Below are 21,792 nucleotides of genomic sequence, written 5' to 3'. Positions count from 1 at the left end.
GTGGAAGCAGCGGACGTCATCGGCGTGGAAGCAACGGACGTCCTCGGCGTGGAAGCAGCGGACGTCCTCGGCGTGGAAGCAGCGGACGTCCTCGGCGTGGAAGCAGCGGACGTCATCAAAGCCGGAGACGAGGAGGGCAGCTGAGGAGCTGGCCGAGGTGCTGAAGCCAGTGCTGCAGGCCGAGGTGCGGAGGTCGGCGCTGCCGGCCGAGGCGCGGAGGTCGGCGCTGCCGGCCGAGGGGCGGAAGTCGGCGCTGCCGGCCGAGGGGCAGAAGTCGGTGCTGCCGGCCGAGGGGCAGAGGTCGGGGTCAGCCTGGGAGCTGGTGGAGAAGCGGGGTCTATCCTGGGGACTGGTGCTAGCTCGGAGGCTATCCTGGGGACTGGTGCTAGCTCGGGGGCTAGTAGAGGGGCTGGTGCTAGCTCGGGGGCTAGTAGAGGGGCTGGTGCTAGCTCAGGGGCTAGCCGAGGGACTGGTGCTAGCTCAGGGGCTAGCCGAGGGACTGGTGCTAGCTCAGGGGCTAGCCAAGGGACGGGTGCTAGCTCGGGGGCTAGCCGAGGGACGGGTGCTAGCTCGGGGGTTAGCCGAGGGACTGATGGCTGCGGCAGGGAAAAGCGAAAGACCGGTGGAATCTGTCTGGGCTATCTGCGCCACCCCATCAGCACAGCCACCAGTACTATCCCCCCTCCGAAAGTGGATGCCAGACGCTTCTAGCTGGCTGAGGAACAGTCACTAAGGGTGGGAGAAGGGTGTCCAGGCAGCGGGTAAATTCTTCCTTGCTGATATTAACATGCCTAGAATGAGGACCAGCATCTCCAAATCTGAGGCCATGGTTCTCACCAGGAAACTGATGGTTTGTACAGTCCAGGTAGAGAACGAGACTCTGTCCCAAGTGGAGGAGTTTAAGTATCTCAGGGTCTTGTTCACGAGTTAGGGAAAGATGGAGAAGGAAATCAGCCGGAGAATCGGAGCAGCTGGGGCAGTATTGCAGTCTCTCTGCCGCACTGTTGTGACGAAACGAGAGCTGAGCCAGAAGGCAAAGCTCTCGGTCTACCGAGCTATCTACATTCCTACTCTCACCTATGGTCATGAAGTGTGGGTCATGACCGAAAGAATAAGATCGCGGATACAAGCGGCCGAAATTAGTTCCCTCAGAAGGGTGGCTGGCAGATATCTCCCTTAGAGATAGGGTGAGAAGTTCAGTCAGCCAAGAGAGACTCGGAGTAGAGCCGCTGCTCCTTCGCTTGGAAAGGAGCCAGCTTAGGTGGTTCGGGCATCTCGTGCGGATGCCTCACGAGCGTCTCCCTAGGGAGGTCCTCGTTGCACGTCCCACTGGGAGGAGACCCCGCGGCAGGCCAAGGACCAGATGGGGGGGATTACATCTTCTCTCTGGCCTGGAAACGCTTTGGGATTCCCCAGGAGGAAGTTGCTAATGTTGCTCTGGAGAGGGAAGTCTGGGGGTCTCTGCTGGAGCTGTTGTCCCCGCGACCCGATTCCGGATAAGCGGTTGAAGATGGATGGATGGATGGATAGGAGTGTAATTGGAGTGATTTGCTTCTGCATGAAGCACTCATGTCACCCTTCAATCACAGGTTACCAATCTGCAGTCAACCAATAAGCAAATAATGAAGTTTCCTCCCAACTTTATTCCCCGCTGCAGTGTACATTAAAGTATTTTCTTTTCCTTGAGGGCTTTGTTTTATCGTTCACACACCGGAGATATATTCTCCCAATTCCTCCTGACATCCTCCATTGCGTGATGTTTCTGACTGACTGATCAGGTATCAGAGATAGAGTTCTTTGTGTAAATGCAGTGTGAATAATTCATAGAGAACTGTCAGCACGAGAGAGAAAGGGAGAGGGAAGGGGCATTTTCGAAAAATCAGCTCGCAAGGCCCCTGATCATGAATAATTGATCTGAACTGATTAAAGTTTGCCGTAATTACCCCTTACCTCCTCGACACATAACGTGCCACACCTGTGTTTGCTGCCTCTTTGTTTATTCTTCTCCTTCTTCCTCTACTTCTCAATCATATTTTCGACAAACAACATATGATTATGTCGCATGTGGTACCGTAGAACACTTTAATAGTGACCAGGAGAATACAGAGCTTGAAAACCATTTTCCATTATTAAATTGTCCAATTTGGAACCACTTTTGCTGGTTAGATATGTAAACAGAGACAGAAAAGTGGATCAGTTGAAAGCATTGTTTGTTAGGGATCAGGAACGGGGCTACAAGTTAGAAATATTTTTGCTCAACCTCAAAATAAAATGAGGATTCATTTTGTTATTACTTGTCTGCATTGTTGCACTATCCTAAAAAAAAACACTGTCAACTATTATATAGTACATTATTTAATTTCTTAATATTTAAATTTTTTGTACTTTTTAGTTGAGAATGTAATTTTTTTTTAAAGTAGTTTTTGTGTTATTGTTGTTTCATTTAAAAATTAGCAAAACTGTTAAAACAAAAACTAAGCACGTTTATGTTTTGAATTGTATTCCCTTACTGCACTGTTAAATTAACTGAACTATATTCTTTTTTCCATCTCCGGCGTTCAGATCTGCGAATGTCGTGGTTTGTGAAGCTTTTGAGGCACTTTCAATTAAGGGCTACACAATTAAACTGTGATTGATTGATTTATTGATTGATTGATTGAAACTTAAACTGAGGTATGGTGGATATCGTTTAGATCAGGAGTGTCAAACGTACGCGAACAAGTTTAATCCGGCCCGCTGGACGAGTTTGCTAAGTATAATAATGAGCCTAAATTTTTGGATGAAAGAAAATGCTAAATGTGTCCACTAGATTTCGCAATAGCAATTCTTTGTATCTTTGTAGATTATGCGACACATGTAAAAAAAAAAAAAAACACATGATGTTAGTGCAAAAGTCAAGGAAAATGATCAAACTACATAAATAACATCAACATAATTTGATATTGATATAATTTTTTCATCTTGATAGATTGAAAATTAACACCAATGAGTTGACTGATGAACATTATCACATAATTTATTCAGAAAGTATAAAAGACACCAAATAAAGATATAATACTATTAACCACAACATGTAAGTGTAAAAAAAAATATTATGATTTGTAAATTTTTAAAAATGTGCTTGTTCTATTTTTAAACAAAGAAATCAATCTGAAGTTGTCTTTATATTTACGTTATCGTGCTGGGATTTTACTGGTCATGCCCACTTGGGAGTAGATTTTTCTCTATGTGGCCCCCAATCTAAAATGAGTTCGACACCCCTGGTTTACATTTTAACCGATGCTAATAGTAACATCTTGGAAAATATACAACATTTTAAAAACAATTCAAGTTGAACAGACTAGTTAATTTAAACACGTCAGTATAAATAATGACAGGATAATTAAATTATACAATAGAAAATAAAATCCATTGGGATTGTAACAGCAAATCCATCAACAATACAGAACATAGAGATTGAAAAAAAAAAAACCACTTGCTTGTGCTGTAACGTGGATACTCTCAATTCCGGGTTAGTGAACACACCTCGCTCTGTATTTTACCTGCTGGCGTGTTAAGATCGGCAATAAAGTTTAAAAAGAACCAAGGTTTGGTACCGGTATTTTTTACATCCATTGCCCTATGGAAGTGGAACAGATCCCCAATTAACTACAGAATGTCTTTCAGACACAAGTGTAATTGCAGCAGGCCCAGTGTCCAACATGCTGTAACACTCACAGACACTCTGTGAGCTGGCAGCAAAGCCACCTTGATCGGCTTATCTCTTCTCTCTATGTCTATACATCTGCACATCAGATAATACTCAGACACAGAGAGGGCCCATTCAGGGATTGGGATCGTTTTTCTCCTCTCTTAACCTTCAAAGTCTGGCTGAGGATGGATCTTTGATCTGCAGAAAGAAATGCGTGAGGAGGACGAGAAGAGAGATGCTCGGGAACGGGAGGAGGAATGGAAGAGTGACAGTTCATGACATGACTACAAGCTGCGACCTTTAGAGCGATCACACAGGCGTGACAAGTCAGGCGCAAGGTGACAGCACAACGAGTTACTTTAGAAGAGGATGGTAAAAAATCTTTGTTTGGTTTAGCAGCCATAGTGGAGAACTAGTGAGGAATATTATAAAGATAAATAAGAACTTACCTAGCATGTTTGTTACTATGTGTATTAATACAGCTTCACGTGAAATAATCAGTCTCGGGCTGCAGTTATCGACTATTTTAGTAATCAAGCATCTATCCATTAGTTTGTTTGATCAATCAAGTAATTAGATAAAACCCTATAGCCTAAATTAACCTGATCCTTGTAGTTCGCTGTGCTCCACACAAGGATCTGGGCTCGAGGGCAATGCAAACTCTTTCAAGATAGCAAAAAATAATGAACCAATCAGGATCGCCGGGCGGGATTTCATAGATGTGACGTAGCGCCGAAGCGACTGTTTGATTCAAACAACAATGGCGGCACGCAGCGAGGAGTCGTGTGCTGACATTGATTCTGCTATTGCAACTGTTTTGTCGAATCTATCGAATATTAATTATTTAAAAGATGAGCAGAGAGCGGTTTTGAAGGCATTTATTGGTGGCAAGGATGTTTTGGCTCTTCTTCCGACCGGGTTTGGCAAGAGCTTGATTTACCAAATCGCTCCACTTGTGGTGAAGGAAAAGGGACGAGTGCAGAACCCAGTTGGTATAATTGTCTCCCCGCTGATTGCTCTTGTACAGTTGTTCTTAACCTGGGTTAGATCGAACCCTAGGGGTTCGGTGACTGGGGGTCAGGGGTTCGGCGGAGGTCAAGACACACCCGACTCATCGTGTAAATAAAAACTTTTCACTATCGGCGTATTACGGATATGGCAACAGCAGAAGTCACACTGATTTGCAGGAGTGTAATTTGTTGTGAGTTTATGCAATGTGTTGGTTTTGTTCTTTGAACAAGGTGATGTTCATGCACAGTTCATTTTGTGCACCAGTAATAAAACATGGTAACACTTTAGTATGGGGAACATACACTTTAGTATGGGGAACATATTCACCATTAATTAGTTGCTTATTAACATGCAAATTAGTAACATATTAGCTCTTAACTACTTATTATTAAGTACTTATTAATGCCTTATTCGGCATGGCCTTTTTAGAACCCTAACCCTGGCCCTAACCCTCTAACCCTAACCCTAACCAAATAACTCTAAATTAAGTCTTTGTTACTTAGAATATGTTCCCCTAGTGTCCAAAAAACTGTAAATTAAGTCTTTGTTACTGAGAATATGTTCCCCATACTAAAGTGTTACCAAAAACATATAACTTTGTCTTGAATTTGAAAAAAAACAACATTTTATTTTTCACTAAAGAAGGGTTAGATGAATGCGCATATGAAACTGGTGGGGTTCGGTACCTCCAACAAGGTTAAGAACCACTGCTCTGGTAGAAGATCAGATACGTAGGAGTTAACCCTAACCCTAACCCTCTACTGACATTGCTGCGTTGTTTCAGTACAAGTTCTCTAACTTTTCGCTCTGTCGTTATCCAATATTTCGGCTGTTCAGTTTTGGATTTCCCAACGTCGCTCTCATCAGCATCACGGGTTGATTTCGATGTGAGTGGTTGAAGTAGCACGTCATTCAAGATAACGGACAAGTGGTTTATCCAATCACATACAATGATTTTTTTACAAGGCCCCGCCCTTTGAAATACATTTCCTATTGAGAAGTCCCAGATCCTTGTGTGGAGCTCAGCGAACTACAAGGATCTGGCGAGAGTCAGGTTAAGCGTAAATGCATATTTTAGGGAAAACAGCTGAAATAAACAATGATTTTTCGACTTGCGATAACCTTCATTCTTTTGTTTATAATAAATACAGAAATCATTAATTGCACTTTTAACATGTTTGCATTAACACAGATCAGATCACGGCGCTCAAACACTACCCCTTTTTTTTGTGCTCTATTGCAGCAGCTGTGCGTAAACTATGTCCCTGTATTTAAAGTTACGGGCACGCCATGCGGTCAGGATTTGATCAGTTTTTTTAGTTACACTTAATTAACGATTAATATAAATCAAAGCTTTTTCCTGACTGACTGAATCCATTTAAAGACCCTGTAGCGATGCAGATAAGAGATTCATTATGGATGAGGTCAACTATGCACACGAGGCTCACACCTGATTCATTAGCAACTAAAAAGTTGAGGACATTTGCCGATGCCTCAAAACAAATAAAAATTTCATACAAATTAGATGTCATCTTGGCAACTGAGAGCGTGTTGACTTACATCTGTGCTGCAGTGGCTCAGGAAGCAGACTGTCTAGAAACTGGAGGGTTAGTGAACATGCAACTTCCTCCATCCAAGTCACTGCTGTTGTGTCCTTATGCACGACACTTTAGAGGGGCTTTGGGAGTCAAGAAAAGGCGCTATATACAAAACCCAAAACCACTGAAGTTGGCACATAATGTAATTCGTAAATAAAAACAGACTACAATTATTTGGAAATCCTTTTCAACTTATATTCAATTGAATAGACCGCAAAGACAAGATATTTAATGTTCAAACTGAGAAACACATTTTTTTTTGCAAAATCATCATTAACTCAGAATTTAATGGCAGTAGCACATTGCAAAAAAGTTGTCACAGGGGAATTTTTACCACTGTGTTACTTGGCCTTTCCTTTTAACAACACTCAGTAAATGTTTGGGAACTGAGGAGAGCAATTTTTGAAGCTTTTCAGGTGGAATTCTTTCCCTTTCTTGCTTGATGTACAGCTTAAGTTGTTCCAACAGTCTGAGGTCTCTGTTGTGGTATTTTAGGCTTCATATTGCGCCACACATTTTTAATGGGAGACAGATCTGGACTACAGGCAGGCCAGTCTAGTAACCGCAATCTTTTACGATTAAGGCACGCTGTTGTAACACGTGCAGAATGTGGCTTGGCATTGTCTTGCTGAAATAAGCAGGGGCGTACATGATAACGTTGCTTGGATGGCAACATATGTTGCTTCAAAACCTGTATGTACCTTTCAGCATTAATGGTGCCTTCACAGATGTGTAAGTTATCCATGCCTTGGGCACTAATAAAAGGATTTGCAAATCATTGTATTCTGTTTTTATTTACGATTTACACAACGTGCCAACTTCACTGGTTTTGGGTTTTGTAAATCCAAACTGTTATTATTAGGGAATCAGAATATTTTTTTAAAGCCAGTACAATACAGATTAGTTCTTGCATTTCCAGATCGATAACAGATATCAGATTTATATCTCTTATATTCGTCAGTTAGATTTAACTGTAGTTTGTGCACCCTTTTGACAGGTGTACCGCCACAGTCAAACTCCACACCTGCCACTATTCCCAAAGTGGATTGCGCGCCGGCGGATACCAGCGTTTGACACCAGAAACGAGAGCCCGTTTGGGGCTTGCCTCCCTGCTTCACCGGGTAAGTGAAAAAAAAAATAGGGGTAGTGGTATTTCATTTGTGACGCAACGGCCGGAGCCACGAGCCTCCAACATATTTTACAGCCCTCATGTCACTTCACAATTGCAGACGAGAGTCAGGCTCAACAGGGTCTTCTTTACCTGCTGATTCTGCCAGGTCCGTTCCCTTGGCATTGGGCCCGTTTACACTACACACCAAATCTGATTTCCTTGCCCTCGAGTGACACAGATTGTATTTTTTTGCCAGTCCAAACGCTCCAAAGTGCTTAAAATCTGATATTTTCACATTAGATTCAAGCCACATAAGAGTAGTCCAAATCCGATTGGAATCTGATATTTTCAAATGTAAGTGTGTTCCAAAAAAGATCAATTAGAATAATACATAATGTTGGATATAGAGAACATACACACCCTTTATTTATCAAATCACAATTATTGAAATTCAACGATTTGGTGCATTTGAAAACAGCTAAAATTATGTATAAAGCAAACTATAACCTGCTACCCAAGAATGTACAACAATTCTTCTCAACAAAAGAGGAGAAATATAACCTTAGAGGAAAATCTAACATAAAACATTTGTATGCTCGTACAACACTTAAAACCTTTAGTATATCTGTATGTGGAATTACATTATGGAATGGATTAAGGAAAGAAATCAAACAAAGCACCAATATGATTCAGTTTAAGAGACTGTTCAAACTACAAGTGTTCACAAAGTACACAGAACAAGAATTATGATGAACATCTTGAACCCTTTTTTTTTCTTTTTTTTTTTTATTGAGACAAAGATTATTTATGTATTTAATATTTGTTTGCTTACTATGGTATATTATTATTATTTGTTCACTGTTCTGTTACAGAGAACAAAGAAATTGGATAAAATTGCTATGGTATAAAAAGGGGTAGGATAAAATAAGCTCAGCTTCTTCCTACTCCTTTTCGGACGTACTGTAATGAAACAACTGGAAATATGTGATGTATCGTATGCATGTTCGAAATAAACTGAAACTGAACGGAACTGAACTTCTGTCTAAACGGCAATGTGATCCAAATGTGACTTTTTTGTCAGGTTTGGGTGAACTACGTCATTCGTGTGCGCGGAGAAAGATACAGTCCGCCAACGGAAGTGGATACTTCGTCACAACATCCGGTTTTGGTGAGCGAAGTCTATTTTCAAAGGCCGAATTTAGTCAATAGTGGACAAATAATAGGCTATATGTAATATATGAATGTATATCTTGATTCCAAAGAACTACTGATTGTTGAATGACCGGATTTGGCGCTGTGGCGTATTTGCTTACATGTGAGTTGAAAAATTAAGCTCCTGTAGATCCACGCTGATGTCTGTGACTCCTTTACTTAACAGCCATAAAATGATTAGAATCCTACCAAATGTATTACACTATATACATCCATTCATGCATTATATTACTTGAATTTACTTTCACGTTAAAAAAAGCACAAATTTTTAGGGTGTGGCAACCATATCTATAGTGGCGACTTTTATTTTCGAGGCGAGCAGTTTACTTGCAGTGTAAACAGTCGGCTGAAAAAAAGTATGATTTAGAAAAAAATCTGTTTTGGGCCACTTCGGCCTGCAGTGTAAACGTAGTCTTTTGTGGTTGCCTTTGGGGCAGATTCTTCAGTTGCAGGTGTGTGCTTTCAAATCGGTAGTGATGCAGATGTTTCAGGTGGCTGATAAGGTTTGATATGTTGAAGCACAAGATGTTATTTTCCTTATGGATTGTTTGCAGGACATTTGGTGCAAATTGCACGTAAAATGTCTTCCTCGGAAACAGTGAAGAAGTTTGTTTACAGTGAGCTCAGGGGGAGTTTACGATGTCATTTAGATGTGTTTATTTAAAAGGGTACAAAACATATTAATGAACATTTGACATGTAAATATGTGAGATTATAGCCATCAGCTAATTTACATCTCCAGTCCCTCGGCAGGTTGATGTTGAAATTAAGACAACATTAACACATTCAAAACATAGTACACAGAATAAAAATATTAACTTGTAAAATTTCAAGGTTTAAGTGCCAAAGGTGCTGCTGTAAAACACTCACAGCCACATATTTACCTTGTACATTATACCAACACATAAAACAATTGATAAAAATATGCTTTTTATAATGCATTATCTACCTTGACACTTACATTTTATACTAGTAGCCTATAAACTATGGTTACAATTTTGAGTCGGAAGAACCCATTCAAGGCCTTATTTAATTGTGTTGCCAGTTCCCTTATATCTGCAGGAATTGTCTTCCATGTTTGACATGCTCGATAAGTAAAGTACCAAGTGCCCAAACATATTTTGTGTAAACAGCACCAAACAGTCCCAACCCACCCACAGCACAGTGCGGGTAATTACACCTCATTGAAACTATTTTTTAATGTTTCTGTTTCTGTTTATTTCGAACATGTATACAATGTCAGCAGGTTACATCACATATTACACATTTTAATTTCTAATTACAACATGTCCAAAAAATAATTGGATGTTAAATGTTATCAGATTTATCGGTATAACGGCATAATTTCTTATTATGTCCTAAAAGTTATTGTGTAATCCTAATTATTATTATTATTATTATTATCAATTATGACCAAAATATCTAGAAGGCATGCTCACACTATAATTGTGTGGTGTTTATGAGTAGTTTGCGTAAATAATGCATTATAATTGTATGAAAGCTGACACCTATTTTTTTTTAGATCTGTCAAACAAATCAAATTTTTCATGAGTTTAATCACACTTTTGAACTTGGATTCATCATGATTGATCACAAGTTATAACTGGTTTGCATAATTTAAATTACCCTAAAAAAGACCCCAATATTTGAACACAAATGCAGTTTTATTGTCTGAACATTTTAAAAATGTTTTACTTGAATGCAGGTCTTTTATTTGCTCAAATCTTCATAACATTTTTAACTAAAGTGTGTATTCTGAAGTAAAATTATCCAGTGAGCACAGCAGTTGGAGTCTCTTCATTAATCTTTGTAGTAACGTATGAGTTAACCTGATCACTGACCTGCATATAACAACCCGTGTCGCCTTTCAGTTAACCATCTGCTGTTAAAAACCTCTAAAGGCCTTAGTGGCCACATGCGTGGACAGCACCTTTTAGCTCTTATTTCAGAATTGTGTACACTACTGAATTGGGGTCTTATGCCGACATATGGACACCTATACTGCTATCTGGTGGTGTCAGAAGAGTATAACATACAATGGAATTTGGAAAAAAAAGTGTAAAAATAAAAACATTTGCATGTCACTACAAATGAAGTACACGTTTGTGTACTTATGGACTAAGTACATCATATCAAAAGATGATTTTTAGTTTTTATTCGACTTAGGGTCCAATAAGCCCAAATAGCAAAGAGAAATAAAAAAAGCATGTAAACAAACAGCTTTGTCCTTAAGAGGTTAAATTAGCGGTCAAAGTAAATTGCATGATTAATTTGTATATATACATGATTATTGTAATGTTTATTTTTGATTAGTCACCTGAGTGAACTTATTTTTGATCAATTTAATTTTGAAAAAGTGATAGTAAAAGTAAAACGTACACGTTCCACAAATTATGTGATGTTATCAATTCATTTAATTTGTAGTTTAAAGTAGAATCTGCACAGTTTAATTACCATGCACCCAGTGTAGCAATGTGCCTACTATACTTTGCTAATAAATAGCTCTGCAAATATGCACTATATGCATTTGGCTTGCTTGGTGTCTATAATGGACATTTTTGTGATTCCCAGTAGAGGTTAACCATGTGATCTTTTGAATCAGTAATCAGTCAGGCTTGCGTCATTCGAGACATTATAAGAGATCTATATATGTAAGAGGGAAGGCTTGAAGGTAACTTTTACCAGTGTTTTTCAACCTTTTTTCAGACAAGGCACAATTTTTTCATTGAAAAAATGCGGAGGCACACCACCTGCAGAAATCATTAAAACATGAAACTCAGCAGCCGATATTTACAGTAAAAAGTCGTTCTCTCAATTGTTAGATATGAATTCCCCCCATAACCCAGCATGTATCACTATAGCTCTCGACTCAAAGTAGGTGTACTGTCACGACCTGTCACATCACGCCGTGACTTATTTTGAGTTTTTTGGTGTTTTCCTGTGTGTAGTGTTTTAGTTCTTGTCTTGCGCTCCTATTTTAGTGGCGTTTCCTGTTTTGTTGGTATTTTCCTGTAGAAGTTTCATGTCTTCCTTTTGCGCTACTACCCGCACCTGCTTTGTTTTTAGCAATCTAGACTGTTTGAGTTGTTGCTATCCTTCTTTGTGGGGACATTGTTGATTGTCATGTCATGTACGGATGTACTTTGTGGACACTGTATGCTCCACACGCTGCAATGTAAGTCTTTGCTGTCGTCCAGCATTCTGTTTTTGTTTACTTTATAGCCAGTTCAGTTTTAGTTTCGTTCTGCATAGCCTTCTCTAGGCTTCGATGTCTTTTCTTAGGGGCACTCGCCTATTGTTTATTTTTGGTTTAAGCGTTATATACCTTTTTACCTGCGCACTGCCTCCCGCTGTCGTCTGAATATTGTGATCATGACAAACCATGTTCCTGACATCTACAAAGCAATTAGCTACCTGCTGCCACCTATTACTATGAAAGAGTATAACATGGTTACTCTGCCGAGCTCTAGACAGCACAACACTCAACAACGGCACATTATTTGTGGATTATAATTACTGGTTTGCAAGCAAAAAATATTTTTAACCCAATTAGGTGAAATGATATAATCTCGTGCCGCGGCACAGTGGTTGAAAAACACTGACTTATACTGTATGTTTTTACTCATCTTGCGCAAGCTTAAATCCAAAAGGACAATCCCTTGAAATGTTTTAATTGTATTATTGATCTATGTAGCAGTGAGGAAAATGACATCTATGAAAGAGGCTGTTTTACACAATTTCAGATACAGGATGGACATGTTCTCAATGTTGGAAAGAACGTGAGACACGTGACAGGGATGACATGTCCATTCCAGGTTGAAGGTTTTCAAGGGGCTGTGCGCTCTGAGCGTCCTGTCAACGTGGTCCTAGGAAGGAAGAGTAGGAAAAAGTCTCTGCTAGCATCACACACGACTGGTCAGGGCCTCACTAGCAGACCACTTGTCTGGCCCCACACTCGCCCCCACCCGCCTCCACGCCGCAAAGCCTTCACAAGAAGAGACGGGAGGAATACTAAAGAGAGCATAGATTTTCTGCTAGGGGGTGGTGGAAGAGCGGGAAGTCTGTTGGAGGGTGCTGGGGTTGACTGCCCACGTCAAACTCCCCTCCTTTTCTCCCGCCCCTCTCCCCTTCCCCTCCAACACCTCTCATCTGACTGACTCTGGAGGGACCCTCTGTTTGTCAGCCAAGCAGTGGACCATCACCCTCCAACACCGCCTCATCCCACTCCTTCTGTTTTTCTCTCTCTACTTCCTTCTGTCCTTTTACATTCCTCGTTGGCTTTGCTCAGGTCTGTTAAACAGCCTCTCTAATATAAGAGCCTATAGATAGACTCAATATAGACTAGATTGCAGAGTGATATACAGTCGGGATTAAAAGTTTACATACGCTTGTAAAGAACATAATTTCATGGCTGTCTTGAGTTTCCAAGAATTTCTACAACTCTTATTTGTTTGTGATAGAGTGGAGCACATACAAAACATTCATGAAGTTTGGTTCTTTCATGAATTTATTATGGGTCTACTGAAAATGTGACCAAATCTGCTGAGTCAAAAGTATACATACAGCAATGTTAATATTTGGTTACATGTCCCTTGGCAAGTTTCACTGCAATAAGGTGCTTTTGGTAGCCATCCACAAGCTTCTGGCAAGATTTTGGTTGAATTTTTAACCACTCCTCTTGACAAAACTGGTGCAGTTCAGCTAAATTTGTTGGTTTTCTGACATGGACTTGTTTCTTCAGCATTGTCCACACGTTTAAGTCAGGACTTTGGGAAGGCCATTCTAAAACCTTCATTCTAGCCTGATTTAGCCATTCCTTTACCACTTTTGACGTGTGTTTAGGGTCATTATCCTGTTGGAACACCCAACTGCGCCCAAGACCCAACCTCCGGGCTGATTATTTTAGGTTGTCCTGAAGAATTTGGAGGTAATCCTCCTTTTTCGTTGTCCCATTTAAAGCACCAGTTCCATTGGCAACAAAACAGGCCCAGAGCATAAAGATGGAAAGGATAATGCACACAAGGGCACAAAAACAGGGTGAAAACAAAAGGTATAAAGTAGACTAAAATGTACCATACTAGCAATATAAAACAAACTAGTTCATGTATGCTGCAGCATACATAAACTAGAGACATTTGTTTATTGAGTTTTTTCGACATATACAACCAATAATGATACAACAAACACATTTCAAATGCCTCCCCCCCATGCTTGAATGCATGTCATATTTAATATTCTGGCATGTTTAAATTTAAAAGGTGCAAACCTAATATTTCATAAATTTCTCATGAAACTCTAATCCGGCTGTGAGCACGCTACATTTGGAACGCATTTTGTAGTAAGTTACACAAAAGATATTTATATGGGGGGTAATAAGAGTCACTCACCTCTTCTAAAGTTTTACATATCTTTGCAGCGACTATCTTTTCAAACGGTGTGCAGCAGTACTTTGTCTCTGGTCCCCTCGCCTGTTTTGGCCATGTACATCTATTTTATTTTTATTTTATTTATTTCTATTTTAGCCTACTCAGTGGCCTTGTGGTTAGAGTGTCCGCCCTGAGATCGGTAGATTGTGAGTTCAAACCCCGGCCGAGTCATACCAAAGACTATAAAAATGGGACCCATTACTTCCCTGCTTGGCACTCACCACCAAGAGTTGGAATTGGGCGTTAAATCACCAAAAATTATTCCTGGGCGCGGCCAACGCTGTTGCTCACCGCTCCCCTCACCTCCCAGGGGGTGAGGGTGATGGGTCAAATGCAGAGGATAATCTCACCACATCTAGTGTGTGTGTGACAATCATTGGTACTTTAACTTTAAGTTTAACTTCTTCTTCACCTTCTTCCTGATGCTTGACCTTTTTTTTTCAGTCTGTATGTGGTTCTTTCTTTCGCTGGTAATACGAGAAAGAACCACCTCCTACTGGCCGCTACTGAATTCTGATTTGGTAGAGTGTGCAGATCTCAGACATAAGGTTAATTTCAATATAAATTGCGTATTTATAAGGCGGCGTGGTCTGGGCGTGCCCAGCCATCCAAACATCTATGGTCAATTACACATTGATTGGGATGTAAAAAAGAAATGTACTTGGATTAGTGCATAGGCACACTTTAATGCATCTGAAGTTTTTCTTGTGTACGCTGTTTTATGGATTTGAACATACGTCAATGTTTAGTAGGAAACCCACGCAAGTCTTAATACATGAGGCTCCAGATGTTTTGGTCAGATCTTACGGGGTTCATGGTGACATTTGCTACACCAAATTATGGAATTGTGCCTATCTTTCACAATCATTATGAAAGACATGATAACTGATTACTTTATTTTTTTAATGCATTCTAACTCGTAAATAAAAGTCTGCTTACAGCGCAGCCAATGGGAGGTCCTCTATTCCGCCCATAAAACCCAGTAAATAACCATTCAAAAAGGGCCAACAATAATCAATTTACATTTCCTGACTTAAATATTAACCAAGTATTAGTAATATTGTTATTATAAGCGCTAACGCAGACAAACTATTTTTAGCGGCGACGTGATCACTACTGTGTGTCTGTGTGGTCTGCTGTTTCCTCGCTTCCCTGCTCCTTGGAAGTTAATTGTATATCATAAATCACGCCACATGGAAAGTAGATGGCTGAGGATGTAATCCGAATATTTTGTACACTTTGACAGCCATTTAGGACCCGGAACTGGTGAGAACGACACGAAAAGACGCTTGGTCTCTATTTATTATTTACAATGCATTGAAAAAATATATGACTTCCTCTCATAATGACTGTGAACAATAGGCAACATTAAAAAAAAAAAATTAGCTGAGAGGCGGCTCTTATCTCAAAACATTCCGAAGTTGGGGCACCACTGTATTTGTAATAGTCATACTTTTGTTTATAGAGTGTATCTTCTGCAGAGGACTTGATTCACTTATCTTTTGATTAGTTTCAAGAAATACTAGCAAGTTAATTACACATGTTTTGTGACTATTGGACATTTTCTTCATCATCCTTTAATAAGTTTCTACCTCTTTTTCCCCCTTCTGTATTCATTTCCATACCTGCCCGTGTGCTCCAGGATTATAGGGCCAATGCTGTTCTATATTGATTTCTGAAGCTGTGAGATGACAAGTTTGGTCTCAGTCACTGTGTTTGTATCTGACTCAGTGCAAGCTGCTGCTTTTAGCCTCAGGGAGCGAGACATCATTGTGAAAAAGGCAGACGAAGATGGTTATCCGTCACACATGCATTTATACGCCATATTATGGCTTTCTGGTGAGGGCTATTGTTTGGACTGCTGAAAGCACAGTTGGGAAGTCCCTTTGGAACACAGCTGAGCTGCCATAAGGGATTGTGGCGAATACTCAAAAGAAGGTGAGTCAGGGGTACTTAGTGTGCCTGCTGATATGGCCTGGACCAGAAACAGCATGGTTATCAGTGGATGGTAAAGGTCCCATATTATACTATTTTTCAACCATTTTACACTAGTCTCAGAGGTCCCACAATGGTGTATGTTGCCAGTATAACAAGTCTCCTTATTCTTTTTAATAACATTGTTTTTCTGAAGCTAACCAATAATAAATCAAATACTTCTTACCATTAATCCGACTTCTTGAACAGGTGCGGTAGAAAACGGATGGATGGATTAAAATGGATGAGAATGTTTTATATTTTTAACGTTATTTTTAACACTATGGTTACCAGAGGAATTATTAATTACTTACCATGTTAAGCAATGTCAGCTAAGATTCATCTGAGAGCCAGATGCAGTCATCAAAAGAGCCACGTCTGGCTCGAGACCCATAGGTACCCTACCCCTGCTATAACGTGTGTTGTTGCTGCAACCGGACGCTGCGTGATGATGAAACCGGTTCTCCCGGTTGTTCGATAAGAAAAGAACCGATTCCATGGACTCGAATCCCTTTTTGAGAACCGGTACCCGTTGTCGAGGCCACTATAGTAAAGAAAAAGAGTTGGTTCTTTATTCGAATCCCTGGGAACGAATCCCGTCCCACAAGAAATGCCCCGTGGGACATCACAAGAAATGACGTCACGCAGCTCAGTCATTAGGCGCAGATAGGGAAAGCAGGAAAAACAATGGACCGGAAAAAGCGCTCCAAGGCATGGCTTCATTTCACAAAAAAATACAACGAGGAAACGGCAATATGCAATTATTGCCAGGCTTCGCTCTCGTGTAAGGGGGGAAGCACAACAAGCATGTTGAAACATGTTCAGGCTGTGCATAACCTGAAAGTTCGAGAACCGTGTTGTGTCTTTGACACGTGGAGAAGCAGCGAGACACAACGAAGAACGCCCCTCTTCTTCTGCTTCAACCACCTGCCCAAGTCCCAGTTACAGTGGCGGTGACGCCGGTGAGTAACTAACGTTAACTGTTGCCGGTTAATTTCCATATCTGCTCACTTGTAGTAACGTTACCTCTTATGTCAACCAGGACTGCAGTAATGTTAGCTAGACTAACGTTACCTAAGCATAGTCAGTGGCTAACGGTAATGTTAACGTTAGCCTTTTTGTATGTGTCTGATAACGTTAACGGTATCTTGTAGCCTACACCACGACAGAGTTTGCAAGTCTGTCTAATAAACTAGTGCTTTCTTTAGTTCTTTAGTTTATTTGGAACATGAACACACTTACAGTATAATACATCACAGTTTCATATCATTTCACTTTACAAGAGTAGGAAGAAGTAAACCTTAATTAGTCCTACCCCTTTCCCACTTCATAGCGTTTACAAATATATACACTACCGTTCAAAAGTTTAGGGTCACATTGAAATGTCCTTATTTTTGAAGGAAAAGCACTGTACTTTTCAATGAAGATAACTTTAAACTAGTCTTAACTTTAAAGAAATACACTCTATACATTGCTAATGTGGTAAATGACTATTTTAGCTGCAAATGTCTGGTTTTTGGTGCAATATAGGTGTATAGAGGCCCATTTCCAGCAACTATCACTCCAGTATTCTAATGGTACAATGTGTTTGCTCATTGGCTCAGAAGGCTAATTGATGATTAGAAAACCCTTGTGCAATCATGTTCACACATCTGAAAACAGTTTAGCTCATTACAGAAGCTACAAAACTGACCTTCCTTTGAGCAGATTGAGTTTCTGGAGCATCACATTTGTGGGGTCAATTAAACGCTCAAAATGGCCAGAAAAAGAGAACTTTCATCTGAAACTCGACAGTCTATTCTTGTTCTTAGAAATGAAGGCTATTCCACAAAATTGTTTGGGTGACCCCAAACTTTTGAACGGTAGTGTACATCATTTACTAACCTTTTTATAATAAAATTTCTGTGAATTAGTATATACAACAGTTTTGTAATATGTAATTAAGTCAGTCATTATTAATATACTGAGATTAAGAATATCTTATTTTCAATAAGGTTGAAAGTATTTCTCATAATTCTTCTTCTTTGTACTTTGTAAGCTCTATTCATTTGAACAACCTCTTAAACTGGATCATATCAGTACAATGTTTAACTTTTTTTACTTAATCCATTCCATCATTCAATTCCACATACAGATATGCTAAAGGTTCTAAGTGTTGTACGTGCATACAAATGTTTTCAATTACATTTTCCTCTAAGGTTATATTTCTCCTCTTCAGTTGAGAAGAATTGTTCTACATTGTTTGGTAGCAGGTTACAGTTTGCTTTGTACATCATTTTAGCTGTTTGCAATTTTACCAAATCATCGAACTTTAATATTTTTGACTCAATAAATAAAGTGTTTGTATGTTCTCTATATCCAACACTATGTATCAGTCTAATTGAACTGTTTTGTAACACGGTTAACGAATGTAGCGCACATTTGTAGTTATTTCCCCACATTTCTGCACAATAACTCAGATATGGTAATACTAGCGAGCAGTAGAGAATGTGAGGTGATTTTTGGCCCAGGACGTATTTTTCTTTATTCATTATTGAAATGAAGATTTGAATTAAGATAATGTTAACGTTATCCACTTATCCTTTTTCAGATGATGACAGCCAGAGTCCACCTGCTGTGAAGAAGAAGAGGACTCCCTGCTTGGATGACCTGTTTCCAGCAGAGGACGATAGTGAACTGCAGCCCATGAAACAGAGGAGCATCCCAGACAGAGTAGACCAGGAAATACAGGTGTACAGAGGCCTTCCTCGCACCAACATGCAGGCCAACACTGCCATTTGGTGGTTTGGTAAGAGAGACACTCTGCCCCTCCTATATGATCTTGCTCAAACATATCTGTGTGTCCAAGCTAGTTCTACGCCAAGTGAACGTGTTTTTTCGACCGCTGGTGACACGATTAGCGAAGAGCGGGTCAGACTTAACCCAGAAAAAGCAGAATTGTTGATTGATGACTGTTGCGTTCTTAGTGTCATAGTGTGTGTAGTTAGTATGTTCCAATAGCTGTAGTTAGTATGTTCCAATAGCTGTAGTTAGTATGTTCCAATAGCACCAGAAGTGCACTTTTTAGAGAGCTGTATTATTTTCAGTTTTGTGCCCAAGGGAATTATTTTATTTAACACTATATTATTATTTATACACCTATAGTGTTCACAGAGACAGGTTATTTTTGTGTTACTGTATATATTTGTTTTTCTGAAAAATCCCACTTAATATACTTTGGGTAACAACAGTCAATATTTATTTATTTTTTTTTTTTTTTTTAGGGGGGTAACAGTCAATATTTATTTATTTATTAGATTTTATTTTTTTCTTGTATAATAAAAGTGAGCTTTTGTTAAACCAAATATTGTGTGTTTTTTTCCATATACAACAACCTATCTGGATTCGATAAGAGAATCAATAAGAGAATCGATAAGGAATCGGTTTGATAAGAGGATTCGATAATGGGCTCAAACTCGATAATTTCTTATCAAACATCATCCCTAGTCACGAGCAACAAAGGTATTGGAATATGGCACTCTTTGTGAATTGCTGTACCAAGGGATTTCGGTCGGTGTCTATAAAAGTACCGAATTTGGTACTCACCCCTATAGTATATCACATACTACATTAAAGAGTGGGACAGGAGGACACAAATGTCAGCAACACTAGCATGTTGTGAAATACAGTGCTAACATTACAGTCACATTCTATCAGCAAAATCATGCTAAGATGGACTATTCCAGGGGTCGGCAACCCGCGGCTCCGGAGCCGCATGCGGCTCCTTGACCACTCTGATGCGGCTCAGCTACATGCATGCCGACCCCCTCGATTTTCCCAGGAGACTTATGGATGTCAGTGTCTCTCATAGACTACTCCCAGGGAAAAATAATCCTATTAACACTCTAATTACTATATAAAGGGCGTGCCCTAATTGCACTGCAGTAATTGTCCTCTATAGCATTTACATACAGCGTGCCAGGCCAGCCACATGTTGTATGTTGTTATTACTTGCTCACACAGGAGACAGCAAAGCATAGTTACTCATCAGCCACACAGCTTACACTGACGGTAGCCGTATCAAACAACTTCAACATTGTTACGTTACAAATATGCGCCACACTGTGAACCCACACCAAAAAAGAATGAAAAACACATTTCTGGAGAACATCCCACTGTAACACAACATAAACACAACACAACCATTACCCAGAATCCCATGCAGTCCTAACTCTTCCGGTCTACATTATACACCCCGCTACCACCAAATCCCCCCACACATCAACCCCCCCCCCCCTCTCTTCGTGGTTGGTTGAGCGGAAGAGTTAGGGCTGCATGGGATTCTGGGTATTGGTACCGTCAGTGTAAGATGTGTGGCTGCTGAGTTAGTAGCCTTGCTGTCTCTTACGTGAGCAAGCTAAAGCTGCATTCCACTTGTGGCCGAGCAGGTACACTGATTGGGCAGACTGTAGAGGGCGCCAAATGCAGTGTCATCACACTCTGATATACGGGAGTCTCCCGGGAATAAGGAGAGGGTTGGCAAGTGTGACGCAAGCGACATTCATCCAAAACTCGCGGGCTGCACTAACATCAAATTCCCACATTGAAGTGCGTGTGTCTGAGACCCCTGGTTAACATAGCACAAAGCATGTAAGCTTTGTATGCGGTGTTTTTCATTTTAAATTTTAAAAACATTTTTGTGGCTCCCATTACTTTCTTTAATGTGTGAAACTTGCCAAAATGGCTCTTTGAGTGGTAAAGGTTGCCGACCCCTGGACTATTCGCTGAAGAAAACAATGTTCAAACTAGCCTGTCTGTAGCTAACTGGCAGATACTAGGAAGAGCTCCAGGCTTTAGTTCACGATGTGTAGTGAAGCTTGTTGATTTACAAAGCAGTCTTTTCTGAAATACTGGGTGTATACACATGCGGGCTCATCTCGCTTGGCGGGTATTTTTTTGTCGTCATGAAAAAAAAATTAAATTTAAAAAGCAACCGTAGGAGCGTCACATAGGGTTGCCAACCGTCCCTTGAAAAATTAATGATAATCAAAAGCACGCTGAGACAGACTTTGCAAAAAAAAAACTGAGAAAAAGCATAACCAGCGCTCAAAAACGAGAGAAATAGAAGAAAAGCCACGAGCATTCGACTAATGTTGTCCGCAAAACGCTTGATAAAATGCTGAAAGAGCATGAGGAAACACAGGTTATGGTGTCTTTTGGAAGAGGAGGAAGAGCAGGGAAGTCCGAAAATGGCAATTGTTTTATATTTAATTTTTGATCATAACCCCGAAAAGGACAAGCGGTAGAAAATGCCTGGATGGATGGATGTTAACCATATCAGTTTTGAAGTAACCATGGACCAGGGCAACCAAAATATACAATAAAGTGTTTGCAATAATATTTTGCATGTCTTCATGCACACTGTCTATGTGGGAAAATGGGTTCCAGTTCTATAGATGATGTCATACCAAGAGGGGGCGGCATATCGAGTCTGGTGATGGAAAGGAGGCTTTCCAAGGCGTTCTAATTGATATTATGGGAAATCATTTCCAGATTTGTTTTTAAGAGCCAAGAATACATAAAGAGAATTTGTTAGTGAAATGTCTGTCAGCTGGATACTATTGGTGTCATGATCATGTTTTGTTTAGTTATGTTCTGTTAGTTTTGGACTCCCATAGTTCCTGTTTTGTGCACCTCTGGCTTTGTTTTGGTTTCCATGGAGATTAATTGGGTTCACCTGCCTCTGGTTAGTGGTTGGCAAGTTCACCTGCTGTCGAGCACTAATCAGAG

General features: G+C 40.2%; 1 protein-coding gene across 1 annotated transcript in view; it reads left to right on the top strand.

Annotated features, from left to right (window-relative positions):
• LOC133654353 (uncharacterized) overlaps nucleotides 1-19,660 on the top strand; it is a 47,480-nt gene extending 27,820 nt beyond the window's left edge. Inside the window, exons 2-5 of the mRNA XM_062054673.1 lie at nucleotides 6,276-6,309; nucleotides 7,298-7,421; nucleotides 8,493-8,579; nucleotides 18,614-19,660. Of these exons, the coding sequence (XP_061910657.1) occupies nucleotides 6,276-6,309; nucleotides 7,298-7,421; nucleotides 8,493-8,579; nucleotides 18,614-19,023 (655 nt within the window). The 3' untranslated portion in view covers nucleotides 19,024-19,660. The remainder of the gene's footprint in view (nucleotides 1-6,275; nucleotides 6,310-7,297; nucleotides 7,422-8,492; nucleotides 8,580-18,613) is intronic.
• The last annotated feature ends 2,132 nt before the right edge of the window (nucleotides 19,661-21,792 follow it).

This window comes from Entelurus aequoreus, linkage group LG07 (genome assembly GCF_033978785.1).
Source record: "Entelurus aequoreus isolate RoL-2023_Sb linkage group LG07, RoL_Eaeq_v1.1, whole genome shotgun sequence".
Taxonomy (NCBI): domain Eukaryota; kingdom Metazoa; phylum Chordata; class Actinopteri; order Syngnathiformes; family Syngnathidae; genus Entelurus; species Entelurus aequoreus.
Note: the sequence above shows the minus strand (reverse complement) of the source record. Positions and strands in the feature narration are given on the sequence as shown.